Genomic DNA, 22,025 nt, shown 5'->3' on the forward strand with positions numbered 1-22,025 from the left:
GCTGGGCTGTTTAGCAGCTCCACAGATATTTCCTTAAAGAGGACAGTAATTGTATTGCACAACAATTTTTGATTTCATAAAGAGGACTGTTTGCTCCTGAGTTTGTAAATAGGGGGAGAACTGTATAGGGAAGGTATGTCAGACGGGTGCTGTATATATTTAAAAATAAGAAATCTAAAAAATAAATAAATCAGGAAACCCAAGAGATAAGGCGGCATGCATTTAACACCTTCATAATCAAAACATTACAGGCCAAATCCTCAGCTGATGTACAGTCATAGTTCCACTGAAGCCAGGGTTGGATGTAGGGGCAGGTGACCCAGGTGACCCCATGGGGTGCCGGGGGGTGGGGAGGGTGCCGGGTTTAGGATGCTGTTTTTGATGTTAGTGATAAAGGGAAAATAGAATGTTTGAAGTAAAATGTTCCAGGTATTCTGTATATGGATTCATTTTTCTCTAACCTCCTACAATGCTCTGGACCTTTGTAGAATCTCATGGAACCTTCCAGACTTTCTGAGAACTACATTTTGCTTATATATGGCATGAATAAATACAGATTTACAGATCCTAGTGTGCAAATTTATAAATCATGCATGCAATTTGTCCATCAAAGTTGTGAAATGGGCTACAAATGCAATACAAAATAAGGTATTCCAAAGTTTAACAAATGCAGTTGGGGGTGACAAAGACGCTTCTCACCTGGGGTGCCATTTGGTCTAGGACTGGCCCTGACTGAAGCCAGTGGAGCTTTGACAGTTCACATCAGCTGAGGCTCTGTCCCTGTATTTATGCAGTGTGGATAATTCAGGACTACTATACAAACTTTAACCTTGACATACCCTGAGAACGGATCAGATTTTCAAAAGTGCCTGAGTGACTCAGGAGCCTAAGGTCCATTTTCAAAAGTAACCGGAACCGTGGAGCCTACCTCTCATTGCAAGCAAGTGGGATTTAGGCTCATGAATACTTAGGTTGCTTCTGAAACTTTTACCCTTGATGTCAATGGGTATTGGACAGCTAAATTCCTTTGAGGATCCGGGCCATTGGTGCTTTTGAAAATGTTACTCTTTCTTTAAATTTATTGTTGCAGTAACTTTTTTTGTACTTAATTTATTTGTTTTTATACAGATAAAAGAGGGAAGGAAGGGTGTAGAAATGACATACTATCTGAGCTTTATAATGGGTTTCCTTAGGCCCCGGGCACTCTGGAGCATTACTGATCTTTGGTACAGTACCTCTCAATTGCCATTTCCCTGTTGTTTAGACAGCACTTTGTTCCCAGCTGTTGTCCTGTACGCTCCCTCAGGCAAAGCAGCTATCGCAAGAACTACTGGAGTGGCCTGATGTTGTAAAAATTGACTCAGTTTTCTCCAACACACACTGAATATGTTATTAGCATCAAAACAGAGGCAGCTCCCATCTTGGGGACAGGAGCAGGGGATTCTTATCAAAACTGTCTTCACTCAGCAGATGCTAAGGGCCAGATCCTCAGCTGGTGTAAATTGGCATAGCTCGTTTGACATTAATGGAGCTATGCAGGCTTGTTCTGGCTGAGGCTCTGGTTCTGCTTCACCTTCACCTGAAGTGAAACACGGCCCAGATTGCACTATTGACTAGGATGACCAGACAGCAAGTGTGAAAAATCAGGACAGGGGATGGGGGGTAATAGGAGCCTATATAAGAAAAAGACCCAAAAATCAGGACTGTCCCTATAAAATCTGGACATCTGGTCACCCTACTATTGACAGACAACATTCTGACGATTGGCTAAAGAGAAATGAAGCTCTTCCCCTTAATCTGAAACCCTTCTTAGCTTGTAACATTTAGAGCAGGGCTGCCCAGAGGGGGAGGGCAAAGGGGGCAATTTGCCCTGGGCCCCGGGCTCCGCAGGGGCCCCCAAGAGAAGAGCGGAGGCTCCTGCCTCCGCCCCTCTCCTGGAGCCTCAGCGCATCAAGCGCCGAGACTCCGGCCAAGCCCCTGAGCCCCGCCCCGCTCAGAGCCGCGTGGGGAGGGGGCGGGGCTGGGAGCTCCAACGGGGCCTGAGCCCCGCCCCGCTCAGAGCCGCGTGGGGAGGGGGCGGGGCTGGGAGCTCCAACGGGGCCTGAGCCCCGCCCCGCTCAGTGCCGCGTGGGGAGGGGGCGGGGCTGGGAGCTCCAACGGCTCCGCTCGGCGTGGAGCTCACAGCCCCGCCCCCTCACCACGCGGCTCTGAGCGGGACGGAGCTCAGGCCCCGCCGGCGACGCGCTCGGTAAGAGGCCGGGGGGGAGAAGCCGGGGCCGGGGCCGGGGCCGGGGCTGGGGGAAGAAGCCGGGGCCAGGCAGGCAGGCGGGCGGGGGGAGAAGCAGCGGCCGGGGCCGGGCGGCGGCGGGAGAAGCGGGACCCGGGGCCGGGCGGGGGGGGAGAAGCGGGACCCGCCGCCGCCGAAGCGCAGCCCGGTCTTCGGCGGCGGGGGGCCCCTTCTGTTCCGGGACCCGCCGCCGAAGTGCCCCAAAGGCCCGCGGCGGGGACCCCCCCCGCCACTGAATTACCGCCGAAGACCGGGCGGCGGGTCCCGCTTCGGCGGTAATTCGGCGGCGGGGGGCTCCCGCCGCGGGTCTTCGGGGCACTTTGGCGGCGGGTCCCGGAACGGAAGGGCCCCCCGCCGCTGAAGACCCCGGGCCCCCGGAATCCTCTGGGCGGCCCTGATTTAGAGTAGAGTATGCATTTTATTTCAGGAGTTTTTAAACATGCACATCATTCATAGGGGAGAAATAGCCTCCGCCATTTAAGATTAATCAGCCTGCTAGAGAAATACTTCTTTCCCCAGATGTGGAATTCTTCTCCCAAATTCCCCCTCAAAAATACACTAGTTTGAGGCTAGCATTTAAGTCCTGGACAGTGACAGACTTAAGGTCTGATATCACAAGGTCTAGAAACAGGAACTTTTTTTAAAAGGAGCAATTCCCTTTCCATTGCAACTTATAGCACTTGCATCTAGCCCTACCTATCAAACTTACATTGTACCATTTTCATTGTACCAGACTTACATTGTACCATTTGTATGGCCAAGTTATTTCAGGTACATTTCAAAGGTGTTTTAATATATTTCCATTTTTCCTCTCTTTGAAGGCTCTATACAGATAGAAGAATGCAAAGATAACCCCCAATACATTTAAGGACTTTGAAACATTTAGTAACATATTTTTTTCCCTGTAAAATATGTGTGTACACAATATATTTATAATGGTGTGCTACAATGGTTTTACTGGAAGCCACTGTAGCTCATGGAGAGGGGAATGGGCTGGAACATAGGAGATCAGGGCTCTATTCTTGGCTCTGACACTGGGGAGGTGACTTTCCATGGTCACTCTGCCTGTCTCCCACTCTGTAAAATGGGAATAATTATATGTACTCCTCTTTGTAAAATGCTTCTGAGACCACCAGATGAAAAGTGCTCCGTAAAAGCAAACTCGCATATTGAGTGAATATTTTGGGGGGCTGACCTGCATAGTTCATACAATGCCTCATGAATAATGTGACCCTTCATCAAACTCTTTATATGGCACCATATTATTATGCATTTTCTCTCTCTCTAAAAGTGCGTGGTTACATTCACACACTCCTTCTACTGAGGATTTTTAGGCAAAAGAAAGGTTAAGTACTAACAAGTGCACTCTAGCACTATTCACACCAATAAGCTCTTCATAGTCGCTTAGAAAGAACGAAGTTGTTTTGAACTCTTTAGGTAGTGTAATGAGCCCATCTACTTGATCAGCGGAGCAGTAGCCAACTAAACAAAATAAACGGAATAAGATCCACATGAACAACAACTCAGACACGTATGATCCATAGCATGATATGGTGGAGGTGGATTCCATAAGACAATATTAAACATATTCTTTGCACCGTATTATAGTTTAGTTCAGTAACTGAAAAGTCAATGATTTCACAGTCTATGCACATAAGTTATATGGGAATCTGGATGATCTGCTGTTTCCCTATTGGATTGACCTGTGTAGGACAAGCTAATGCTAATATAATGTCACAACTAATGTGCTAGGAAGCCCCTGGATTTTTATTAGTCTGAGAACAGAGCGTGTAGAAATGCATGTTGAAAGCTGCTAGGGTGCAGGGCGACTCCCACTAAAGTCAAGGGGAACCTCTCCATTTACTGTATTGCTGGATTCTAAACCGATTAGGCTGCATTTTTGGAGTTTGTGTTTTGGGCTTTATAGAAGCTGAACATTGGAGGACACCCCAAGTCAGTGCTTCCTGATTCTCCTTCACACAATGGGTAAAGTGGTGTTCTGGCTAGGATTTCTTGGGATTGTTTAAAAGGTGCCTGATTTAGTCTCAGAGGAATCACAGTGGACCACATCCACAAAAGAGGAAAATCAGAAAGTTGCCAGAAAATCCTGTCCCAGCCATTATTGGTGTAGCAGGGGACTTTTCTGATGAAAATGAATAGCATTTTCAGCTTTGTGCTGAACACCTGGAGTGGTATTCTATGTCTCATGGAATTACTCAAAGAAAAAGACAGGGGCCCCTGAAGTCAATAGCAAAATTCCCATTTATTACAATGGGGCCAGAACTTCATACTGCAGAGGAGAGGAAACATCCACCTCTCCCAGTACAGGACCAAATGACGCTCTCCGTTCCAGCAGTGCAAATGTGGAGTAGCCCGACTGAAACTAGCAAAGTGACTCCAGATATGCACTGATGTGACTGCAAACAGAATTTGCCAGATAGCGTCCCAACAGCCTAGTCAGATGGAAATCTGAGTTAAAAATGGGTTCAGGACATAAAAGGCACTTTATGTCCCCAAATTAACTTTATTGCAGAATGTTACCAGCTATGCCTTCGCTATTGCTTAGCCAGGGGAACACTGTCTGAATACCTGGGAAAATTAAAGAAAGATGGAGACTTGTCATTCTGGGCCATTTCTCTAGCTGTTTTCTGACAGGCTTTTCTGTGGTTTGTCCTGAGCTAGGAGCCCTGAGCTCTCATACAACCGACACCCCCCACCCCTCTGCTGGCTGTGGAGCAGGACCATAGAGCTGAAGTGACAAAGGGACGTTTCTGAAGTGTTGAGAAGTAAACAGTTAAAAAACCACTGATGAGAACAGCATGGGGCCAGTTTGGAGGAGAACGGGAGCCAATGCAAGATGCGTATCCATGGAAACAGAACAGTGATTTGTGCTCCTGTTAAAAGCTAGATGGGTTGGTAGTGAGGACTCTGAAAGCTTGCTGAAGAGCATGCCCTGTACACAGGACGCCACTGCAGGGATCAGGGAGAAAGCCATTGGGCAGCACTAAATACCTCACTGAAGAACACGAGGACGTGGAAAAGGCAGCACCGGAATAGCTGGTCAGCACCGAGAAAATAATACATTGGGTAGTTAAAATGGGCCTGCACGCTATGGATGCAGTTTCTCAAATTGCATGTGGACTCTCTCAAACACAATTTGGTAACAGTGCACTTAGAGCCAACACTATGCGCCAGATTGGCCCTGACCCTTCTGAGTGCTACTGGGGGAGGCGGGGAAGGCGGGGAATGGAAAATGGGGAATGGGACAAGGAGCCTTACTCCCTCCTCCCCATCACCTCCCCCTCCCCCGTTCCACAAAGGGTCAGGGACAACTACAGTCCCAGTAATCAGGCTTGTTCAAGGTCTGTTCCCATGCTCTCCCCATCCCAAGAGTCGGGAGGGGCACAGAAAAGAGGGGAGGTAGGCGCAAGGCCATGGCTGAACCACAGCCAACAGCAGAAGGCGCAGGCTGTGCATTCCCACGGTGCACCAGGGAAGGGATTGTACTTTCTAAGGCACAGCCCCATCCTGCACTCACCCAGGGGTTCGCCAACATTCCTTCACTTAGGGATGTGCCAAAATGGTGCCATTTTACCCAGTGTGCACAAGAAAGAGACTTGAGCTTTGCAGAAAATTAAGGTATAAGCAGAATGTTGTGTTAAACAACATAATCCAAATCTGATTTTGACAAAGGGGTCAATTCTATCAGTGTTGGAGCCATTATAGGTTAAATCACCTAAGTCTGCACTGATTCCAAGTATAGAACGTATCCAATACCCAGGCAACATCAGGTGTACAGTACTTTGATGTGTTTGGGCCACGATTGGGTCTGATAAAAAGTGTGCAGGCTCAGCTGCCTGTACCAGTGATAGGATGGCACAGTTTTGCAAGACCAGACCAATATTGGTTAACGAGGCATTTAGGGAGACCAAGAATTCATTGAGATGTTCAATGGTGGTAGAAACTCTGAGCTCAAATTACAATTGCGGTTAGCCTGTAACACAGGATCAACAGGCACTGGTTTAGTCATCTCACCTAAAAAAACCCATCAGTTGGTGTGGCATTACACCCCATATTCTTCATAGAAATATTGTTATATTAATATGGCATAATTAAGATATATTTTATGCAAGATGAGTCATGTGCGGTATCATTGAAATGGTTGTGAGCTACTGAATGTGTTTACCCAATTTATATGCATGTATCATTTCTGCATCTGAAGTTAGGAATATTGACTATGTAACAATTACAACTGTGTGTGTACTTGGAACGCTCACCAGACAGTAGGCAATCAGCCCGAATGAGCCATTTAAGAAGGACAATAGAACTTTGGAGATACTAATCTCCCACCATCCTGAGAAGCTTCCTGGGATGTTGCTTTGACACTGCAGGGTCATCTGATGATGTCACCTGGTATGGAGTACCACCTTGGACACTGCTGGTATTTTTTCACTGGAAACAAAGGATTCCCACCTTATGCAAATTCTATTTAAGGCTGGGGAGTAAATTGATCAAGACTCAACTACATTGCCTCCTGGTCCAAGAAGGAAGATTGCTAAAAACACCTGAAGGGAAAGGCAGCGGTTGAGTCCAGGCTGAGACAGGGGTCCAGTCTGTAAAGAGAAATAACTGGAACTCAGCTACAGAAACTCTGCAACTTGCCTAAAATAGCATTTAGGGTGAGAAATTACATTTTGTAACTTGTTTCTTGAGTGTATTAAGCTTCGTTTGTGCATTTTGTTTTATTTTCTCAGTAATCTGCTTTGTTCTGTTTGCTATCCCTTATAATCACTTAAAATTTACCTTTTGCAGTTAATAAACTTATTTCTTGTTTATTTCACAACCCAGTTTGTGCAATTAATATGGGGGTGGAGGGAGGGGGCAAAAAGCTGTATATATCTCTCTCCACATTGAGGGAGAGGATGAATTTTTATGAGCTTGCAGATCTTTCTATACAGTGCAAGACAGTATTATTTTGGGTTTATACCCCAAAGGAGGTGTGCACATGAGTGCTGGGCATTTCCTGAGCTGATTCCCCCTGCACAGAGCTAATCTAAGTGTCTCTGTGTCCATTTGCAGCTGGGTGTGGCCTTACCTGTGTGTGTGTGTGTGCGCTAGAGAAGGCTCGAGGGCCTGGCACAGCTAGGACAGGGTGAGGAAACCCAGGCTGGTGGAATGGGTGGAACTAGTGGGACTCCAGCACATCAGGTGGCATCCTGGATGCGGGGTTCAACCAGTCACACTTGGGTTTTTCATTTTTTCCAAAAAACAAAAAGCTGGGCTCAGACAGAAAAGCCTGGGTTTAGCGAGATGAACTTCCATGAGTTTCCACACTGGTTATAGACCACAAGCCTCTTGTTAAAATTATTGGACTAGAAGTGGGTATAGCAGCTGAACTAGCTCCAGATTACAGAGCTGGGCTTTGAATGAAGTGTCTCGTCCCAAAGATTTTGGGTGCATGCTACCTATAGACCAAAGCAGTGCTGTTGAACTATCATCCCCAGCAGCTATCAAAAGTGAAAAATCCACAACCCAATTTTTCAGAAAATCTGGAGTTCGAGGGTTACTGTCAGCTGGCTGGCCTCTGAGTCATGAAGTGCTGGCAACCTTTCAGCAGGAGCTGGCAGCACACCTCCTTCCCCTATGGCAGTCAGCCCAGACTGAGCCAGGCCGCTCCCTCTTATACTGGTGTTGCACTTCGAGCATGCCCAGTAGGGCCATGGGGGTGTGGCTTTGTCAGCCCACAGTGAGGGGTTAACCCCCACAGTCCCAGTTCCACACTCCAAAATTCACATCTAAGGAATTTCAGACATTCTTTATGGTGGATGGCAGAATACATGCCAGGTCAGCTGCTTAATGTAAAGTTTAATATGAACTCAGGAATGAGTTTGATTAAGAAAAAAGGCATAGCATGATATTACTTTTTGCCAAAATATAATCTCTCTCTCACACACACACACACACACACACACACACACACACACACACACACACACACACACACACACATTCTCTTTCCTTAAATAGTGAAATATTGTAGCTTGGAGTCCATTCTGATGGTGTTTTGAGAGGGAAGTCAAGGCACCGTAGGCCAAACTCTACCCATGGCTACAGATGTTCACCTCCTATAGATGTCAGTGAGAGTCATACACATTCATCCATAGTAGATTTTGGCTCTGTGATTTGTTCTTTTTCTGTGTAGGAAATAGTTTAATATTAAAAATCTCAAGCAGCCTGACCATGCTACTATTATGCTGGAGGGTATTAATGGCTGCCACCAAGCAGGTCTTTGATCTATTAGACAATCACAGACCGTTATTTCAGATTAAATGGAAGGAGCAGTTAAATATTCCTTTATGGCACGATAGCTGGAAACAATAGGAGGCTACTACCATAGGCACAGGGTCGTCTAGCAAAGCCTGAGCCAGGCTCAGCTGTAAGAGGGTTCCTTTTAAACTGGTTGAAACCCAGATGCTAGGGCATTGTTGGCAAGCTGTGTGCATTAGAGGCAGGAATCCAGCAAGTTGTTACTGTGGCCTTGAAAGGGGCAGAGAGACAGAGGTTCTTGGCACACAACTGACTGAAGGGACAGACTTGGAAATAGTAAGCAAGGGGATGACCTGCTGTTTGTTTTAATTGACTATGTTCAGGGAGATGGGACTTTGGGTACAGTCTTTATAAATAAACAGGATTGCATCAAAGTGTATATACCTGACTTGTTTCATCCACTTCTGCTCATAACAGAAACAGGTCTACAAGTGTCCACCCAAACTCTGGCTAGCTAAAAGGGGCACACTATTGAATGTGGGAAGGTGGGCTTTCATTTCCTTTAGCATAATACAGTTTTACCAAGGACAAACTTTTCTTTTAAGCAACAGAGACGAGACTTCCTAAAGATAAAAAGCTGAAGTCATCAAACAACTTAACTTCCGGTTTGAAATGTTGCCATCACAGTGGTTTCAGTCAGTTTGTAGATCAAGTGCTCCTGAGGGGGAAAGGCGAGGAGAGAGAGAATGTGTGACTGACTGAACAGTCTGGCCCCACCAGGCTGGCTTGTGGTTCAGTCTTCAGATTTCTTTGTGGGGGTGGCATCTACATTTGCAGCCCACCATTATCATCATGATATTCTGGATACTCGCTGCTCTCAGCTTCATTCAAGCTGCTGAAGTAACAGGTAAACCATTTTGATCCTTTCCATTTACTTTTCTGGACCGTCATTAAGACACCGGAGAATGTATTTCGATGTAGGTGACTAGTTACCTGATAAAATGGATTTTTGTTTTGTTTTGTTTTGTTAATCACAATCTTCTCCAAATTGGAGCCTAAGAGCTTTTTTATTTGACTTCTCTTTAAGTATGTTTTGGAGTCAGGTTTTGCCCCCCTGGCATATATCATGCTACTATCATACTATACCATAGGTTTGAACATACCACTGCTACCTTGGGGGGTTCTCTTTATTTTAGGATCTAGACTGTTTTGATGACTCCACTTCTCTCAGTGTATATATTTCTGTAACCTCCAGAGTTTCCAATGTGCAGCCCTATATGCCATTGAAAGTTTGCCCTATATAAAGGGCTGCAGGACTTAGCCCTAAGTACACTTGGTGAGAATTAACAAATATGTAAAATGGATAAAAATAGAGGGTTGGGTTTTTTTAGGACAATCAATGGGTTGTTGATGGTTGGCTTTTAAAAAAATAATCTATTGCTACCTACTGAATAATCAATTTCCCTCTGAAAACAAAAACATGTCTATTTGGGCATCTTAAAATGTTACTGAATATTTTAAAGCTTCAATTGTTCTTTCTTAGCTTACTCTGTGTCTTGTTATCACCTCTCCTATGCAGTTTTAGTAGCTTCATAATTGCCACATCTTTCAAGGGGACACATTAGAATGCAAAGCAAGGCAGGGGATGATCATTTTTGCTAGGATAATCTCAAGTCAAAGTATTGCTGAAATCGTTGGCCTGTGAATTCATGTTGTCAGCTCTTCTCTAAATGTCAGCATTTGTATATTTACAGGAAAAGAGATGAACAGAAACCTGTCCTCCTAACAGAACTAGTAACACGTAGACCATTCTTACATTGCTGCTGTTGCCTGACAGAAGAATTAGAAAAAAGGAGTTAGAAACAGTTCTTACATGTTGCTGAAATTCTTTCCCCTGGTTAAGGATATTGTAATTTGCATGAAATCAAGATCGATATTGCTTCAGAATTCATCAGCTTATGCTCCTTATTCCTCTCCTGAAGTTATAATTCTCTGTTTGTAACAACATAATTATTTCCACAGCAGACAATGGGGTTGTGACAAACAGATGATTATTACTCTAGGAGTGGGGATAAGCTGCAGGAGGAGGTGGGGAGGGAAGGGCAGGAGGGAGGGGAAAGAGAGGGGGAAATAATCAATGAGGTGCCAGCAGCTTTAAGCAAATCCTTTGAACTGCAGTCCATATTAGTGATACTCCAACACACTGCCGTTGGTCCGGATCCTACAGACACTCGCATGCTTGCTTAACTTTAAATACTTGAGGAGTCCCATTGGTTTCAGTGGGACTACTCAGATGTGTGTAAAGTTACGCACATGTGTATGATCTTACAGAATGAGAGCTTAAATGAGCATTTGCCATAGGTTTCTTATTCCCTTGTCTTTACACTGAGATCCTCAGATCAGAGATGCTTAATAAATGGCAATTATTATTGTTGGCCCAAATGCTGCAGTCCTTATATAATCCAAATGTCCATTAAAGTCAATGAGAACATTGCCTGACTAAGGCAAACAAGACTGTCCCATTGTTCTCGTATTATAACACTAGCTCAGAGAACGCTGTACGTTGACCTGAACCACAATCTTTGCATTAGTGTTGACAAAAAGGTACTTTTTTCTTACTTGTCTTTCTGGCTGAGTAATTATTTTACTGTAATCTAAGAGGCAGCTAGATTATTCTGTCTTCAGTGTGTGTTTCATAACCAATACAGGTGGGTTCTCCCCACCCTTGTACTACAGGAAATCTGCTGGCTCATGATTTTTATGGGTTAAAAACCAGCCTGTAACCCACCCAGGTTACTAGTACATAGAATGATCTCTGGTGTGTATGCACGGTGAGCAGTGGTTTACCAGACACTAGCATGATATCAACACATTTCCTCTTCTTCGAACAAGTTAAACAGACACCTGGGCCCTGCAAATTAAGAAATTGCGCTTAACAAAAGCAGTAGTGTATCTCCTGGCATTTATTACCTTTCTCCATACTGTACTTAATGTAAGGAAGGGGAGATTAGCAAGGGCCTGAGTGTTTCATGATCAGGAGAAGTGGATCAGAGTAGGATGTTTCATTTCAGGGGAAGCTGCATATCACAGACAGCTGGTTGAATTAGCCAATTTAAAAAAAAAAGTAACAGAGAAAAGACCTTTCTAAGCATCTTGAAAAAGACTGGAAAAAGCTGAACAGCACACATTGGTAGCCTGAAGTCAGAATTGCTTTTTTTTTTTGGTATCATATCTGTGTATGTTTCTGTTTATAGGTTTTTTAGACCTCTTCAGTTTCCTCCCTTCCCAAGGCGTTCAAATGGGCCCTTTCTCTATTATGTTTAGCTGTTCAGAACCTCATCCCATATTCCTAACAAAGGCAAAATCACTATTGTTTTCAATATCTGTACTGTATGGGGGAAAAGAGGGAATAAAATGATTTGCTTCTCTGGTCTACCAATCAAGCGTAGGACGTTTTTAATCACTGGCTGGCTATGCATGGACAATTTTGGAAAAACAATTATTCTTCCTTACTTTTATGTTTTCTCGGGTTCTCTTCCTGGGCCACAGTGACTTCAATGGAGTTTTACTTGCCTAAGGTGTATGAGATCAGAACGTCAGCATTTTACAGTTATTAAGTATGGTCAAGATTTTTTTGTGATGAAAAGTCCTACATTCTATTATAATCTAAATTTAATATGAAGAATGTGGTGTGAAATGCTTTACGACAAGGAGATCTTACACAGACTACGTGCAACAGTTGCTTATAAAACCGAAGGCCCCGATCCTGCAAACGCTTATGCATATGCTTAATTTGCTACAGAGAGTGGTTCCACCCCAAGACTTTAAGACTTTTATGAAATTGTAGATAGTGATTTCTCATAACTGTTGCTTTCTGGCCTGGGTAAGGCCAGGTGCAGTCATAGATGTTTATTATTATGTAGCACTTACAACGGAACATTGCCTTTGGAAATAGCAATCATAGCTCTATTTATGGGAAACAATTCACAAATGGAAACACCTACTAAATGTTTCAATGTTTTACCATTTTAACAAAGCCCAAGTGACACTTACAAGAAAAGTGTTTTCATGAATGCAAGATAAACTTGAACTATGCTTGTGCAGTGTGTTAGTACACCAGCCTCTTAGAGACCAAGGTTCAAATTCTATTTACTCGCCCGGATTCAGCTCCTGTTGAGGATTTATTCCAATCCTGTTCTGGTCACAGGTGACACGAGAGCTTGATGGGCTAATCTTATTCTCTTGTGGACCGAAGATACATTTTGGCATGACTGATTTTTTCCAACAGACAGAACCACAAGAGAGGGATAAGAGGCCTTGCTGGAGGCCGGGACTCGGGTGCTTTGGTAGAGCTGCATGCTGAGGTCACACAATGCTTGCTTGCATTATGCCCCCATCAATGCACATAACTTTCACGAGGAATAATTTGTTCCACATAATGAAAAACAAAACTGCTCAATCTGTTTAGGTGGTGGTGTGGCTTAATATAGTGGAGCCACCTGACAAAGCTAAGCCTGGTTCGCAGCTTGAACAAAACATTTGTAAACAGTCCTCATCCACTGACCCATGAAATACACTTTGCTCATGCTATTAAGGCATCTTGTATTCCATATGCTTGGCTAACGAAGAACAAGAACCTATGCTAACATCTAATCAGCATTGGAGGGCTCGCAGATTTGGCGGCATGGCCAAAAAAGCAGGAAATAATTTGGGGTAGAAAGGCCAATAGATTTTAATCTCATACTGTCAGCGACACATCGCTGCGGGTGCAAAAACGATCCGATACTGCAGTTGAAAAGAGGAGTTTAAGATACATGGTGTTACATACCGCACATCTGAGATTAGAACCCAACCTATGGCAGCAAAGCACTGTGGAAGGTTACTGGGCTCCCTAGAAGAATCTAAACAATGCCTTGAGGGGCTTGCCTCAGTGATGAGATTTTGGAGGGTTTCCCTTTGCCCCTAAGCAGGGCTGGCCAAAAGAATCTGTTTTTTCTTCATAAGTGTTTGTGACAGCTTTGCGGGCGTTTCGCTAATCGGCTAATGTTTTTGGAAGTTTCTGAGCAAAGATATTTAGATGGGGAGCTCGCTGGGGCAGGGAGCAGCTCTTTGTTATGCATGCGTATAACATGGAGCAAGATGGGACTCTGGCCCGTAGGCACTACTGCAATTCTACTCCCAATAAGAACATGTTACTCACAACTCCTTGTTCTCCAGTTATCTAAAAACTAGGTAACACTCTCTCCCGGTAGGACTCGTAAGCCCCAAACGTGATAAATATAAAACAATTCTGCTAGTGTCTTGTACACTCCAACCCAGGTCATGTATTGATTTTCTTGCTAGGTTGAACCACATCCGGCTACCACGTTTGGAAAAGGTGTTAAACCCAGGCTACAGTCAGCACTAAAACATTTTCAAACGGCACTTAATTAAATTGGATTAGCTAACACATTTCAAAAGCAGGCAAACGAACCAAACGTTTCCCCCCCTAGTGTAGACAAGGCCTTAGACAGCCAAATAGTGCTCTCAGCTGTCTTGGGACAATGGGACGGAATCCAAAATCTGGACCACTTTCTGCCAGCATACGGGGACTCCCTGCTCTGAGTTAGTTTCTCGCTCTCCTTGGGGCAGGGCCTCCTGGGTTTTGCAGACACAGGAAAGCAGGCAAGGTTTGCAGCAATATGTACAAGTTTGTCTCCCCCGCACTAGTACGCACAGTGCAGCAAGGGGCCCCAGGAGAAATGACTGGAATCTTCCTCTCCCTTGCATTCTCCTCTTGCTAGAGAGGGGGCTCTGCAAAGCCACTATGCTTGCAATGCCTGCTCTCTTTCTTCTTCCTCAGAGAACACAAAGACCCAGAGGCTAGCAAACAGTTCCTGGAGTGGGAGAATGGCTAGCTTCTGCAGTAGTGAGTTAAGTTGGCAATCAAAGAACTAATGCTGGCTGTAGGGATGCCCCCATCTTACATATATTCAAGACTCCAGTTGGTGGGTTGTCTCTGTTGCTCGCCCCAGATCAGTTACTTTCCTAGATTCCTCTGCATGTGTTTCCCTTCATCCAAGTCCTCCATGTTTGCTCTCCCCCCTTCCCCAATGCTTCCTCCCCATCTCCGGCTGCTCCCCATATCCTTTTCAATGGATGCTTTCCAATTGCTGTTAGGCCAGTGAGCAGAGAGTTCCTGAGAGCAGTTTCTGAACCCCTTCTTCTGCTAAGCCACTGGTGCTCCACCCACTTCTGTTCTTCCAGTCAGTCATCTGAGGAGTGGGGATAAGGTCTTCTAGACTCCCACTAGCTTAGATAGGACCTTTGCCCCACTCCATTTATTCCCTAGCCCTTTTAAGAGGTTGAGGAGAAGGATAGCAGGTTTTGAAGCAAAAATTGGAGGGGGACATAAACTGAGGCAGAAACAGTTTCCCTCTCAGCATCTCCTGTGACTGTGCCCATGGCTCGGCCAGATGGAGCCCACAAAGGCCTCGTGTAAAAGATCTGCACAAAGACTTGTGTGGTCACACACCTGCACTGTTGTGAAGGTTTTGCTGTTGGGGAAAGTCGTTCCCACTCTCACTTCTTTTCTCTGCTCTCCAAAGGAGTGTAAGGTCTCACTTGGGAAGGACTACTCCGCTTAAATAAGCAGCCTTCTATGCAATCCATTTCAGCGATTCAACTTCTTTTGGCACCTGGTAGTACAGAGAGACCCCAGTGACACGGGGGACAGAAAACACATCGTTCTTATGTATCAGGCCAGTCAGATCAAGTAGAACTCTGCCTTTGTAGGAAGTGTATCTTTGGGCCATTAGTGTGATAACTGTCATAGATTTAAGTCTTTGTCACCATCTTATGGCTGGTCCACATAAGAGGTTAAGAAGTTACGACAGCAGCTAGCTAGAGGAATTTTTTTTAGCTCAAGTTGTAGAGGCTCATGGGTCAAATTCCAGTGATGGCCCAACTGGGGTCAGTTACACCATCAAGCTATTTGCCTTTTAATAAGGTTGTTCTTGGAACAGAAGGCATATGTATAACGGTGGTCCTCTTTTTTGTTGATTGGTAAGCTAGATATTAAATACATATTTCAACTTTTTGGTGTCACTATGCTAAGAAATGAATACACTGGTGTGTCTATAACTGGGACAGAAGTTAGAGCTTCAGTATTAAATGTCACACATGTAATCCAACTCAGAATGAACACATCCTTGATGATCACAGCGGTAGATACACAGTCTCAGTGGGTACCGGTATGTCGAGCAATTGCACCAGCAGGACGTGATTTTTTTAAAAATCATATAATGTATTTTATAAATAAGTGGTTTTTTTCCATCATCCCTCCCAGAAAACAAGATTTTAGTGGAACAGCCGCCTCGAATCATGGCAGCTAATGAAAATGCTACCTTGGCTTGCAAATATGCCTATAATGGAACTGGGAACGAATTCAGAGCATCACTGAATAAAGGAACAGACAGAGCAGTTGAAGTCTGCTCTGTTTCCTGGAATGGTTCCGTCCACAACCGTCATTCAAATAAAGATTTCGACTGCTTTGTTGCAGTTGATAGCCACAAAAAGGAAGTGAATTTCAGTCTTTGGAAGCTGAATACTGACCAAACAGATATTTACTTCTGCAAAATTGAGGTCATGTTTCCACCTCCTTACATCTCCAATGACAAGAGCAATGGGACTGTCATTCATGTGAAAGGTAAGACACAAAATTATAATTGTCCAATATCCTTTTCCTTACATGTGCACCTTAACGCTCGAGCTCACAGCATTGAGGTTCCCTGTCAGGTACCTAATGACTATTTCTCAGTGAAAGGCAAAATTCCTCTTCCCCCAAATAATGGGTCTAGCAACCTGCCACTTTCCTCTGCTGGCCATAGAATTTATAGAAGAGTGTTGGAGCAAGGAGTCAATAAATGGAAATGAAAGTTATTGCTTTTATGGTCTCTGACGTTTTTTCTATTCTATTTTTTTAAGAGAAGTTCTCCCAATTATCAGTATTTCAATCTGCAACACCCTTTTGGGCTCTGGTGGTGACTCTTGGATTTCTGGCTTTCTACAGTGTGCTAATAACTGCGGTGTTTGTTATCTGCTGGGTAAGAAATGAGTTTTTTTTCTTGCTTTATGTGACTCAGGTACACCCCCACCCTTCCACCCACCAGCTTTCACCAGGCTTATGCAGTCACCTCCCACAGTTATTGCCATCTCCAGTCAAAGAACAGCAATGGTTTTTCGCTCTGGTTGCTTATGCTCATCCAGTCACAGGATACAAAATCTGACTGCCTGCTGCAGTCACATCAGTAACCAGGTAGAGAATCAAGGCTCCATACCAGAGTCCTAACCCTGGCAGGACTCTCACTGGGGCTTTAATAGGAGATTTGACTGTGTCAGAGCTCCAGGCTCTCTCACTGTCCGCCCCTAGTAACACTGGGTTGGATTGTTCCCTCTCATAATAAACACAACAGGAGAGGGGGCAGAGGCAGGAAAACAGCAAGAAGCCCTTTGTAAACTACTTCCTAAATTATTCTCTAGAAGGATGCGACAGATAGGATGCGACCAGACAGCAAGTGTGAAAACTCAGGACACAGGACGGGGGGTAATTGACACCTATATAAGAAAAAGCCCCAAATATTGGGACTGTCCCTATAAATTCGGGACATCTGGTCACCCTAGCGACAGACCATGGAGCCCACCTACAATATGCACAGGTCCTCTGGCTCAGCAGTTAGCCAAGCCCTTCCATAGGGCTTCATTTTGCCTCTGCAGCAACTCTTCCTTTCCCTGGTAGTCTGACTCCACTGGACTCCCTCTGGCCACTACCCTTGCTGTAAGTTGTTCTAAAACAGGAGGAATTTCCACCATGGAGTGGGCAGCATAGGAAAGATAATGCAGTCTCAGAATATTTTCTTTAAAAATAACTATGGAGAAAAAGGTGGACCCCTGACACCCCTTGGCTCCATCCTCTTCTGCCTGATTGGAGAGACAGATCTGCAGGGCCTGGGAGAAAGGAGATGCAGATGCAGAGGCAACAGACGTCCTCTTCTGTGCATGGATATGTGTATGGGGGGAGGGGGGGAGTATGATCCCCATATTGTATAGAGTACAGCTAGAATATTTAACTTGTGTGCAGGCTTGAATAGTGAATATATAGGGGAACTCTCCTCCTTCCAGTCTCTCTCTCTCTCTCCTTTTAAATATATATTTTCAACTAATTGCAAGGTAATCTGGCTGCAATTCCCTGACCCCTCCTTCAGATTAAACCCTACATTTGAGTACAGAAACCCAGTCCCATTGCCAGTCAAGGTCTCTAAATTGCACCATCATTGTCACACAGAGGCACACAGTTCATTGCAATGAGAATTCCTGATGATATGCCAGCTGGATCAGGCATCGCCATTAACAAACTTAAAGCCAGCGAATGCTCTCTTCTCCCCCATCCCCATTGAAGAGATTTGCTCTGATTCTGTCATAGGAAAGCTTAAATGGTACAACTAATAGGTGAAATTGCTATGCAGCATCTGTGCCTTGATGAAATACTGTCATTTCAGATCCATAATTTTGTGTCTGAATAATTTTTGCTCTACTGTTTGGATTGTCTCTCTCTTACATCTCAGATACAGATTCCTACTAAGATGACATGCACTCCTACAGAGAATGGCAATGTAGCATTCTGATTCTGTGTTGTGCTGGCTTCATCCATTTTTATCTGGTGCTGATATCCTCTGAATAACATGTATTCAGAGTGCTGACATACTTATAATGCTGTTGGATGTAAATAGGGATGGCTAATAAAGATTATGAGTACAAAAAAGCTGTCCACAATGATGGAATGAATTAGGGTTTGGCCTAGCTGAAACTATGTTCTTACACAGTTTTTGACCTCCATTAAGAAAAAGTTCTTTGCTCTCCAAAACCATCAGTCCCACACCTTCATCTTTGTACAGTCAGGCATTTATTCATGCTAGTTCAATATTTCTATAATAACTCAGACAAAAATAACTCAGACTTAGCTAGAGGATTTTAAAATTGTACATTTGTCTATCCACACACACACACGCGTATATATCTATGTTATAGATTATATACCTGTACAAGCACACGTGTATGTATCTAATGATTTATATACACACTGCATAGTTTATAAGTAATATAATTTACTTTTGCAAACTTGAATGAATGAAACTTGGTCACCATTTTAAAGTCAGAAAATATTAAAGTTGCTATAGTAACCTTAACTCCCCGTTGTTGCACATAGCTAACACAATTTTGCACCTCCAAGGATATCTATACAACTCCCATCCAGACCAGTCAGATTAACACATGCGTATCTGAGGGTAGAATTGCACTTACTGTATTCTAAAATATTATGTAGCAGTAAAGCTCGTAATCCAAAATATTCCATCTGTGCCTGTCACTATTTGAAATTTAACATTTCTTCACTTCAAAGAGGTGAAAATAATCTCCTTAACATTATATTTATATGAGTGGTTTTTTAAAAAGTCATAATAATAAAAAAGGAGCTTAGAACTCTGAAACCCCAATCTTCCTACTGGCTTTCTTGTGCACTTGAATCACTGCAGAGTCCTAAGTACACAACTGTGGAACTCCACAGTGAAATAACCAGCATAAAATATGTAACTAACCTTTATGTGTGTTATTCCATAGAACTGACATTTACTGTTCAGCTGAGTTGCTTATAACTCCAGATTTAAGGGCTCTCTCATATATGTATATATAAATAGGCATACATACACACTTTACATGCTTTTCAGGCAAATTGTTCTGTAGACTGGCCTTCAGCGAGGACTAGCCCTTGGGAAACCTAAGCAGATTGAATTGTGTTTGTGTGTGTGGGCACATGCATGCACACACAAGAAGATTCACAAGTATTTTGGAAAAAATTATATTTTTAGTCCTTACTAAAGTAAAAAACTACAGACCATGCTCAAGCTTTTGAAAATATTTCAAATACAAGAAATTTCAGCAAAAAGATGTTTTTAGTAAGTTACAGCCATAGAGTTGTGATAGAGGGGAAGCCCACTGCCCAGTCACTAATTCACAAGAGATGAATTTAGGTAGGAATAATGGTCTTGAGGATAGGACACTGAGCTAGACTGCAGAAGCAAGGGGTTCAGTTGCTTGCTCAGCCACAGACTTCCTCTCTGACTGCAGGCAAGTCACGTAATCTATCCTGTGCCTCAGTTTGCTATCTGCAAAATGGGGATAGTGCTTTCCTACTGCACAGGATTACTGTGAGGCAGAAGTCCATTAATGAGAATGAGGTACAGTGCTCAGGGCCAGATAGATGAGAACAACCTCATCCTTGCTTCCTTCACCCCTCAGCCAGCAGACTGCAGATTGGGAGATGGAGGACAGGGCTGCACAGTTACATACAGGCAGGAGGCGTTTTCTGTCACTCTTATTTTGTTGACATTAGCAATTTTTTTTAAATTTCTAGTTAGAAGCTAGGAAAGCCCCTTGCTGACTGCACTTGCTTTACTTCTGCTGAGTCATTCCTCCAGCTAAGAAGGTGGTTAGAAGAGAAGTTAGAACACAATCTTAGTTTACAGCATTCACTGCCAGGAGAACTCTCTAATACTACAGCTTTCTCTGCAGCTGGGCTGCTGGGCCACTGATAGGAGAGGAGGGCAAATTTCGCAGAACATTTTCTCTGACTACTCATGCTGGTTTTTAGGTTAATTTATTTAACTTTAAGCACTTGCTTCAGTGCTTTCCTGAAAAAGCCTTGGGGAATAATTCTGAGTGGTGAATATGTTTGATAATAGCATGACCTGCTTGGACAATTCATTAATTGGGAAGGAGGAAAAACGAATCAAGTCCTAAGAAACACTCCGGAGTCCATGCACAAAGACTTTTAAAAAATTATTTAGCCTAATCTAATTGCAGAAATGTTTTCATACTTCCCCCCCCCCCGTAGTGGAAAAACAAGAAGAACAGAATCTTGACGAGTGACTACATGAACATGACGCCACGCCATCCTCCTGGCCCAAAGAACAAACATTACCAACCCTATGCACCAACTCGGATACACACGGAATACCGCTCTTGGGAACCATGACTATCTGCTTACCAAGCTGCTAATACTGCTGGTGTGCTTTTACTCTGTCACGTGCACTTGGATGAGAAAGGACAGCCTGCCATTAGTTTGTCATATCTGTTATATTTGATGACATCATAGCAAGTACCGGTCAAACTTTAAACTGTGTAAAAGTAGGTTGTTTTCTATGATGGCTGAAAACTAGCTACAACTCATGTTCAAGCTTGATGGTGTGTAAGGGGGAAAGATAACACTGGATCCAGTACAGGGTATATTGTTCACTGTTGCAACTACCGATCTTTCCCAATCACTTTTGCCTTTTATTGAACATAAACATACTTCTAACTAGAAATTAAACTTGAAGAATTATAAATCTCTGAAATACAGTCCTAATTGGTTACCATTACATATGGTACCAAGCAAACTGTTGATGCAAAAATTGGTCCCCTCTCACTTCAAAGAGGAGAATCCAGTTTCAAGTTCCAAACATATGCTTAAAAGAATAGGAGAGGGTTTCAGCTGTAGTCAGCTACTAGCCATGTGGACTATTAGATTACTCCGCAGATGGGTTGTAATGACAGATCCAGGACACTCAAAATCCAGTATACATTAAAAGTGTGATTCTTAAGTTCTTAAATTGGTGACTGTGTAATATCTGTAGGGGAAGAGGGCCCCCTATGAAACAATTTAATACAGTGAGAAAGCAATCAATCTGCAAGGCAGGTCTGGAATAACGGGGGACGAAGAAAGATCTGCAGTCATCATGAAGAGAATCCTTTTGAATTATGTTGGCCTACAACAAGGAACCACCAGGACTTGGCCAAAGTCATAGGAGACGCAGGTGAGAAAATCCTCATTAGAGCTTACTGAGGGCAGATTTTCACAAGTGGGCTGGATTTTTGAGTGCCCAGCAAACACAATCGGGGCCAGATTTTTAGCTGAGAACCCAGTGTGCACACAGCATGCTGAGCTCTCCTGAAAATCTGTCTATGTATTCTGGTGCCTAAATAGCAGCTGAGCTTTTTTAAAAATCTGGCCACAATGTTGTGTGATCAGATCATTTGAAATTTGCTCCTACACACCCTATCATTGGAGGGGCTGAGTGACCTCGACGTCCATTGCAGTCAAGAGGAACTGAAAGCTCTCAGCACTTTGCAGGAGCTGTTCGGTACCTTGAAGGATCAGGATCTGACTGGGGCCTACTGTTCTTATATAGACTTTTCTCTAGGCATGTTCCATGGAGGAGTAAAACAAGGGCTAGAATAAAACTCGTTCAGTGATCATAGAATATTAGGGTTTGGAGGGACCTCAGGAGATCATCTAGTCCAACCCCTTGCTCAAAGCAGGACCAATCCCCAAATCCCTAAATGGCCCCCTCAAGGATTGAACTCACAACCCTGGGTTTAGCAGGCCAATGCTCAAACC

The 22,025-nt window shown here is 43.9% G+C and overlaps 1 protein-coding gene and 1 long non-coding RNA gene across 2 annotated transcripts in view; one reads left to right on the plus strand and one right to left on the minus strand.

Moving 5' to 3' along the window:
- The window catches only part of LOC123378298, a 47,673-nt gene that overhangs the window by 19,254 nt on the left and 6,394 nt on the right, over nucleotides 1-22,025 (minus strand). The gene's annotated exons all lie outside the window — the stretch shown is intronic.
- On the plus strand, nucleotides 9,302-20,901 carry CD28 (CD28 molecule). The gene is made up of 4 exons (XM_045031895.1): nucleotides 9,302-9,461; nucleotides 15,882-16,241; nucleotides 16,520-16,638; nucleotides 20,481-20,901. Exons 1-4 carry the CDS (start codon nucleotides 9,407-9,409, stop codon nucleotides 20,619-20,621), a joined length of 675 nt encoding a protein of 224 aa, XP_044887830.1. The 5' UTR covers nucleotides 9,302-9,406; the 3' UTR covers nucleotides 20,622-20,901.

Source organism: Mauremys mutica, chromosome 10, assembly GCF_020497125.1.
Source record: "Mauremys mutica isolate MM-2020 ecotype Southern chromosome 10, ASM2049712v1, whole genome shotgun sequence".
Lineage (NCBI taxonomy): Eukaryota > Metazoa > Chordata > Testudines > Geoemydidae > Mauremys > Mauremys mutica.

Excerpts from the sequence above, each read along its gene's own strand:
- CD28 (XM_045031895.1), top strand. The coding sequence starts at position 9,407 with ATGATATTCTGGATACTCGCTGCTCTCAGCTTCATTCAAGCTGCTGAA. Across the intron at positions 9,462-15,881 it reads TCAAGCTGCTGAAGTAACAG|AAAACAAGATTTTAGTGGAA; the intron begins GTAAACCATTTT and ends CATCCCTCCCAG. Across the intron at positions 16,242-16,519 it reads GACTGTCATTCATGTGAAAG|AGAAGTTCTCCCAATTATCA; the intron begins GTAAGACACAAA and ends TATTTTTTTAAG.